Source organism: Trichechus manatus, unplaced genomic scaffold, assembly GCF_000243295.1.
Source record: "Trichechus manatus latirostris isolate Lorelei unplaced genomic scaffold, TriManLat1.0 scaffold00074, whole genome shotgun sequence".
NCBI classification, from domain to species: domain Eukaryota; kingdom Metazoa; phylum Chordata; class Mammalia; order Sirenia; family Trichechidae; genus Trichechus; species Trichechus manatus.
In genome coordinates, this window is record NW_004444010.1 from 7,704,091 (window position 1) to 7,712,732 (window position 8,642).

The 8,642-nt window shown below is 35.0% G+C and overlaps 1 protein-coding gene across 2 annotated transcripts in view; it reads right to left on the reverse strand.

Moving 5' to 3' along the window:
• DHX29 (DExH-box helicase 29) overlaps window positions 1-8,642 on the reverse strand; it is a 62,142-nt gene that overhangs the window by 32,571 nt on the left and 20,929 nt on the right. For both annotated transcript variants that reach the window (XM_004380468.2, XM_023734976.1), the window contains exons 8-12: window positions 7,999-8,157; window positions 6,040-6,205; window positions 5,490-5,613; window positions 3,636-4,244; window positions 2,181-2,324 (exon numbers count right to left, since the gene is read on the reverse strand). In XM_004380468.2, coding sequence (XP_004380525.1) covers window positions 2,181-2,324; window positions 3,636-4,244; window positions 5,490-5,613; window positions 6,040-6,205; window positions 7,999-8,157 — 1,202 coding nt within the window. The remainder of the gene's footprint in view (window positions 1-2,180; window positions 2,325-3,635; window positions 4,245-5,489; window positions 5,614-6,039; window positions 6,206-7,998; window positions 8,158-8,642) is intronic.

Consider the following 8,642-nt stretch of genomic DNA (forward strand, 5'->3'; position numbering starts at 1 on the left):
GTGTGTGTGGGTGGGTGTGTGGGTGTGTGGGTGTGTGGGTGTGTGTGTGTGTATACATACATACATACATATATATATATATTTAAACACCCACTGCCATTGAGTCGATTCTGACTCATAGCAACCCCATAGGGATTCTGAAGCTGTAAATCTCTATGGAAGCAGACTGTCACATCTTTCTCCCACGGAGCCACTGGTGGTTTCAAACTGCTGATCAAAAAATGTTAGTTGTAAGCTTAGCAGCAGCCAGCAGGAAAAGTTCCTTAATTCACACACTGACCATAAACTAGAACAAATCCAACAACTATTCCTAATAATAAGGCCGGAAGGAAGAGTGATATCCGGAGTATCTTCGTAAAGAGAATCCTGTGTAATACAATGAATTCTGTCCCAGCACTCCTCTTACATCCTTACATTTAACCTAATGACGAATTTCACTGGGCTTCTTCTTACTGCATTGTTCAAGAAGTTGATGGTATCACACAGAAGCACAATTCAGTAAATCACATCTACAGATTGTTAATACTAAACCATCAATGAAGATGGCTTCCTGAAGTTGGTCTAACTGCTAAATTAGGGTTTGCCCTAATCTATAATTACCAAGCACTTTTATGGTAATAATTTGGGATTGCAAGAGAACTTACTGACTGGTTTATATAAATATTGCAGCTTACTCAGCAGTAAAATAAAATTTCTCATTAATAGGGGAATTATTGTTTTGTCTTATCACTGATCTGTTGACCCTTGAGGATACTGATAAAATCGAGGTGTTGGCCATGCAAAGCCACAATTGTGAGCCCCAACAAGCAGTTACTCCATGGGCTTGCTCAAGCAGTCAACCATCCTCTTTCTCTTTGACATCTCAGTAATAATTGTATAACTTTCTCCTCTATTAAGGAATAAAGACCCCTTATATAAAAATTTATCCCTACCACTTATCTATTACTAAAATAGTAATGAGATTATTTTACAAATTGTTTATTTTACAAAGAACAAGTGTGTTATATATATACTGTAACCATGTTTTGTAAACCCCAAATCAGGATAAAGATCATACCAAAATGTCAGTATATTTACATTAAGAATGTTACAAGAAAATTGTTTTAATCTAAACTTGTTAAACAAGAAAATGGTTAAATAAATTGTGGGACATCCAAATTATATACTACCATAAAGCCATTAAAAAATCATATTTTTGCAGAATGTCCAATGATGTGAATGAATTATAAAATAAATATACATACATATATAAACACATTACACAAAAATAATGGAAGGTAATAAAATTAAATGTTAACATTGATTTTTTCTGGGTCATGAGATTATAGATAATTTTTTATTTTCATTTTTCTACCTTCCTAAATGTCTAGTGTTTTCTAACTTAAAGAAAATAATTCAGTAGTCTATATGAGTCAATTGAAAATCAGTGCATGACTAAACTCTCACTACTGCTTTCCAAACTTAATGAAATAACAGACATTCACAAAATGTTACATCAGGGAAAATTTAGAAGAATATTTTCTGAATAACAAAAATGTTACATATCATACATCTTTTTGAAAAATTATGTACAAAGCAAATCAGTTTACCTACATTAGGCTAGTATGCCATTTAAAATAATTCTAATGTGGAAGTTTGTGCATAATGCAATTAAATGTGCATTCAAGTATGATTCAAGTAGGGGTATGGCTATAAAGAAAATGACATATGGATGAAAACTCCTTGTCTTTGGTAAGAATTAACAAAGATCCTTTAACAACTAAATGTAGTAGTTGAGAAATAGTGTAGTGGTAAAAGCACAGATTAGAGCCAGATTGCCTGTATTTGAACCCCCAGCTACAGAACTTACTGACTGTGTGACCTTGGGCAAGTTATTTGACCTCTCTGTGCTTCAGTTTCCTCAACTGTAAAATAGAGATAATAATATCTACTTTATTGGGTTGCTGGGAGAATTAAATGAATTAACATGTACAAAGAGCTTAGAAGGGCATCTAGTATATAACATATATTACACAATATTTATTAAATGAGACATTTGTTAGAGGAAATTAAATAAATTATAATACATCAAGTGTCTGGCATTTAGTAAGCACAAAAAATATGTTAGCTAGTATTAGTAACATCTTTTTAATACAAAAATCTTTAGAACTTATCTGGACACAACTAGAGAATCTACTCACCTCATCTACAATAACATGAGACACATTACTTAGAAGACCATCTTCTTGAAGTTTTCTTAGCAAAACCCCTGTTGTACAATAGAGTAGCCTGGTAGATTCACTAGCTCGAGATTCCATTCGGATCTGATATCCACACAAGGAATTCTGAAGGGAGAACACAACGCTGAGATTAATTTCTCACAAGTGATCTGGGAAACAAGCTTTAATAAGTGAAGCACAGGTACTGATCTGCCTAATAGGTGCAGAAGTTTAAGTAAATCTTCACAGTGCAATTTATTATTATTATCTAAATTATTTTTTCATGGTCTTCAGTTATAGAAAATTGTAAAATTTGTTTTGGTAATTTTAAACAAAAAAAAATCTTTGTTCTTTTTAAGATGCTGAGACAGAAGGCTGTTCAATCTGTTTCAAGTATCATTAATATGATTAGGAAACACTAATAAATGTTGATTTCTTAAGTTATCTTGGAATGAACTACTGAGGTACTCAGGAACAGAATTTTATAGCAGCTCCCACAATCTACTCTCCTACCAAACTCCTGTCAGACTCACTACCATTAAAGAGCAGCTGATATCATACCAGTGATTCCTAATGGGAATCCTGAAGCCATATCTACTCCCATCACATTTTCTTTCCTACCCCTTCAGTCATTCCTTTGTTTTGTGTACATGTCTGCCATCCCCTTAACATAAGTCCCTTCGAAGGCAGAAACTGTGTCTTTTAGTCCTCGAGAGAAATCCAGAAAATTAGCCAAATAAAAAATTTTTAATGAAAGGGTACCCATCTTAAGGATGGAGACAAAAATATTAAATACCATATCCAGAAAGAACAATTCAAATTCTAATTAAACTGAGTTATATGAACTGGGAATTCACTATATTTGGTTCTAACCAATCTTATCACTCTGGTTAAGGCTTGGCCAGTTTTGTATTTGCTTGGCATGGCAAAATGCATGACAACAGCTGTTTAAGTACTTTTGCCTCTTTTTGTTTTTTTAAATACAGAGTTTGAAAATAATCTAGCATTTTCTTTTACATTCTTTCCCCCTTCTACTCATTGAAAAGAATTACTGAAAACCTCTTAGGAATACATCCCACAGAAAAAGTTTGCAAAAATTTGAGATATGATGATATTAGAGGCAAATTTGTATTTGTCCAAATTCTTTGAATATTCAGTGTAGTATGTAACATATTTGAATAGTCAATTATTAAACTGAATATATTTTTTTCTTTTATCTGAGAATCTAATGACAGAATTGCTAATAACTCTTTTCATATGAAGGACAGTGACATAATACCGTATCTTTCAAATAAAACATTTGAAGAGTGCCTGAAATATGCTATCGAGCAACCAGTCACAGCCAAACTTCATATATGATGCAGGTTCCATTTGGCTCCCAAGAACAAAGATGCGTAAGGTCACCATTCACTAAAGTGGAGATGAACACCATCTTACCCTTCCTCCAGGACCATTTTCACAGCCCAGTTCTTCACATACTCTTGTGGCTAAACTCACTGCTGAGATTCTTCGGGGCTGGGTACAGACAATGTTACATTTACTTGTTGCCCATTCATTTAGAAGCAAATCTTCCAACAGAAAATGTGGTACTTGAGTACTTTTACCACTCCCGGTTTCACCTGCCACAACCACTACCCGGTGCCTCTTTAGGGTTTCAACAATCGAATTCCGGTGTTTGAAGACGGGTAACTGCTGCCTTTCCTTTAGGAGTCTCTGATACTTAGGTGTGCTTTGTAACTTTCTGAAAAGGTTTCTGACAGGTTCCAAATCTTCTGCATTTGCTGATTCCACGGACAGTGCAGAAAAATCCTCATCAGAAACCAAATTTTCCCAAGATTCTTCAGGATCTTCAGAATTTTCTCGCTTACTATTAGAATGCTGTTGTTGTTGCTGCTGCTGCAGTTTCAGTTTATTCAGAAGTCTGGCAATAAAAAGATCACGTGGTTTATTGCTTTCCATTTTACTTAATTCTTCCTTTTTCTTTTCCGCATCACTCCACTCTAGCCAAACATCTCGGTAAGTGGGAGGAAGTAACTGATGAACTGACTGTAGAGGAAAAAAACAGTAGTACGTTGTTTTCATTAACTATTGGATACTACAATAGTCAATGTAATTTGTATGTCTCTTAAACTAGGAAGTTATTTAATATAAAATGTACATGCATATGATGCAACTTTATAAAGAGCATATCATATTCAGGCTTCTGGACTTGCTAGCTATGTGACCTTGGGTAAGTAACTTAACCCCATCTCTGTTTCTGCATTTGTAAAATGGGGATAATAATAGTACCTTCATCGTAGACATTTGGTGAGGTTAAGCAAGTTAATACATGTTAAGTACTTATTCCTGGAACACAGTAAACTACTGAGTAAATGTTACTATTACTATTTTTTTCCCCTGCAGTGGTGCTATACAAATATGTAAATGAACCATAAAGCATTTCTAAAACATACTGGAAACTTACTACAAAGTTTCCTTTGAGATTCTGGCAGTTGCCTAACATTACAGGTTGAAGTGTTTTAAATGAACTACATTAGATGAAATCTGAGTTATCCTAATTCTGTGCTATAAAAGAGCCCACGATTATTTCTCTGACACTGATAGGCATATCTGTCAAGTAGGCTCAGTTTATGATCCCTTATTTTGCTAAATGAAGGGAAATAAAGAACTTTCACTGGCTGAAATTGGAAAAAACTAACGTTTGGACTTCTACTTAATCAGTGTCTAAAAATTTCAGTGGTTCTAAATTTCCCGTAAGAAAGATACATAGGACACATTCACTGAAAAGAAAATGCTGACAATCAATATTTTTCAAAACTAGCATTGTATTCTCTTAAAGAACCTCCTTTAGTAGTACCTAATCTTAATCTGGAAGCTTATAGTTAATATAAACTAAAATTTTAAACTGAAACCAATGTCTATAATTTTTTTAAGTTGAAAAGTTAATATAACATTAAAGGAAAACAAGCTATTTAAAAATTCTCCTAAATTCAAAAACCCTACCAAAACTTTTAGGAGTTCTGGTAGCACAGTGGTTAAGTGCTCTGCTGCTAACTAATCAAATCGTGTCTTTCCAATCTCTAGTCTAAGAAGCAGAGAAAGATTGAGCTATGTTGAGAGGTGACAGGAAGCCAAAATTTTGAGTGAAGAAGCACTCAGTACAAAGAAACTTGGCACGAAAAGCATAATCAAATACTACCTTCCATATGCAGATAGTTTTACCTCCCAAAATAAAGTATACCCATTACTCCACAAATGATTTTTGAAGGATTTAGCTGTAAAAGGTCTCACCTGCCCTTTCACTAAACGATAAAGGGCTAAAGTAGCTCCCAGGTGCTGAGCTTGCATGCTATCCTCTGTTAAAATTGTAGGACATGCTACCAGGACATCATCTTCAGACTTGATTACCCTCACCCTACAAAGAAGAAAAGATAAAATTTTAAAATAAAATTGATGAAGTAAAAAAGTCAGGATTTTATTAACACTGAACTTAAACTTACATTAATCATTTAAATTAAATACTTCCATTGAAGGCATTGTACTAGACGATAATTTGTAAGCACTATCAACCTGAGATGTGGAATTAGAGAGTTTCCTAAAGGTATACTTTGTTGTGTGCTGTTGAGTCCATTACGACTCACAGTGACCCTAAAGGACAGAGGAGAACTGCCCCATAGGGTTTCCTAGGCTATAATCTTTACCGGAGCAGGAGCAGATCGTCAGGTCTTTTGTCTTGAGGAGCAGTTGGGGGTTAGCAGCCGAGTTACTTAATTCAAGGAAACAAAAAGATTTTTCTCTTACATTTTTCTGAAAGTTCATTCAGTTATTCAGAAAAACATACCTACATTTCCAGTATCTACCTACTGGAACTTTTTCAAAGGAAGGATTTGGACTCTTGGGAAGATTCTTCCTGACCCAATCAATCAGAAATTGTTTGGGAGATTTTCCAGTCCAGCTTCGAGCAGTATAGTCAAAATTTCTTACATCATGAGGTTCTTTCTTTTTATCTAAAATGGTAGACAAAGATTGGTTCTTTAAAAATGGTCATGTAGTAATATAAAGTCTCTTTCGAGTGATCAAAGCACCCTCACTTTTGGGAACAGCATTTTTAGAAGAAAGGACAGATAGGAAGGCTTGCTCTTCTGTAAGTGATATAAGGAAATCCTTTTGCTGGATAGAACCATGGAAAATCCTGAAACTTTTAAAAAAAATTATCTTGAGGAATTCATATATTTTGTAAAATATCTAAGATACTACCCATGCAATGCATTATTTAGGATTCTCTGAATTATGTTTGGTAGGGTACCCTGTAGGTAGTGCAATCTTTTGAAAAACTATAAATCAGGTGTCATTTCTCTACTTAACAGCTGTGGCTACCACCACCATGAATGGCTACCTGTTAGACATAAAATAAAGCCCAAATTTCTTACTACTGCCATGGCTCATCTCTGCCTATCTCTTGTCACTTTTCCTTCATGCTCACTATGCTGTAGCCACTGGCCATTAATCAATTCGTCAAATGCTCTAAGCCTGCCTTGCCCAATATGGTAGCCACTAACCACATGTGCTTATTTAAATTAAAAAATTCAGTTTCTTATTTGCATTAGTCAGATTTCAAGTGCTCAGTACTCACATTTGGCTAGTGGCTACCACTTTGGACAGTGCAGATACAGAACATTTTCATCACTGCAGAAAGTTTTGATCAATAGTGTTACTCTAAGCTCCTTCCCACCTTAGACTTCCAAGGTACTGTCTCCCTGCTTGGAAGGTTTTTTTCCACAGTTTGTCTGTCAGATCTCAACGCAAGTGTAATAAGCAAGGTCTCCCCAATCCAAATTAAGCCCCCTTGTTAATCTCTATTATAAGAAGCCAGCTTATCTTCCCTACTAAACTGCACACTTGAAGAAGGCTAAGACTGTTATTTTGTTCATTATTGTACACACAGCACCTGACATTATACACAATAAAGATTCAATATTTGTTAAAAGAATGAAAAAATAAAATTGTATTTATAGCTATCTAGAGTCACTTAACAAACATTTACTAAGTAACTACCGTATGAGGCATCAAGCTGAGCCAATACTAAAGATTGAGAATGAATAAGACATAACCCCTAAACGAACCGACACTTTAGTGTCAGATTAGACTAACTATATTATAGGCTGATAAACATTATACTAGCTTATCAATAATCTACATGGTCACACAGACAATGAAGCACACACCATTACTTACATTTGATGGCACGGCAGCAGTTAGGAACTGCTTAAAGAAGGGGTGCTGTTGAGTTGAGCTTTGAAGTGAGGGAAAAGTTGGCCAATTAGGGGGTAACAGGATGAGCAAAATCATGGAGTCATGAAGCAACATATGTTTTAAAGAATGATGTGGCTGGAGTACATAGTTGGGAGGAGCTGGCAATAGGGTGGAAAGGTAGATTATGGCAGACTGCAAAGGATCTTGAACGCCACATAAGAGGGTGTGAATTTGTTACTGATGTCAGTGGGTCTGGCATTATTAAAGATTTTTAACAGAAAACTCACATTTAGATCTGTGTTACAGAAAGATAACTCTGGCACAAATATGGAGAATGAGCTGGAGAGAGATGAACCTGAGGCAAGATATTTAAAATTACAAAATGCTAGACAAGTTATAATTGTTACTACTTTTCTAAGACAGCCTGTGGAAGCCTCACTTTACTGCCATATTATGAAAATTGTCAGAATGCAAGGTAACGTACATTCCACAACTATATATATACAATTTACAAATTATACTCTGGACCAATTTCCTTTCATTTTACCTTTCCCTTCTTCAGTAGCAGCTGCAGATTTTTCAAATAAATTAAAGTTCAAAGCACTTCCCCCTTCTGTAGCCAAAAGAGGTTTTTTCTTTTCATTCTGCTGATGCAAAATCTTTATGGCTGGATTGAATACTGGATGGTCTTCTAAAGTTTCCATTTCTACCAAGAAAAAAAGATGATTTTTATGCATTTGTTTCTTATGCCTTTTTACTCTGCAAAGATGGTTTAAAAAAAAAAGCAATTAGAATTTCTTCCTTTTCCTTGTAGCGAATTATTCAACAATTCCTACTAGGAATTTGTGCCACAAGTCAGAGGCAATTTATTACTTTCACAACACATGTTATATTTTTATAATAAGTTATTTAACAGATTTAGTAGGCCTGGGAAAACATCTTCATTAGAAATAAACACGGAGTTAAATGCACCTTTTTAATCTTATTTTACTTCTTTATTGTTGTAGTTTACATGAAGTTTACATTTCAAGTTAGTCTCCCATACAAAAATTTGTACATACATTGTTATGTGACCCTAATTGCTCTCCCCATAATGAGACAGCACACTTCTCCTTTCCACCCAATTCCCCATGTCCATTCACCCAGCTCCTAACCCTCTCTGCCTTCCCCTCTCACCTCTGGACAGAAGCT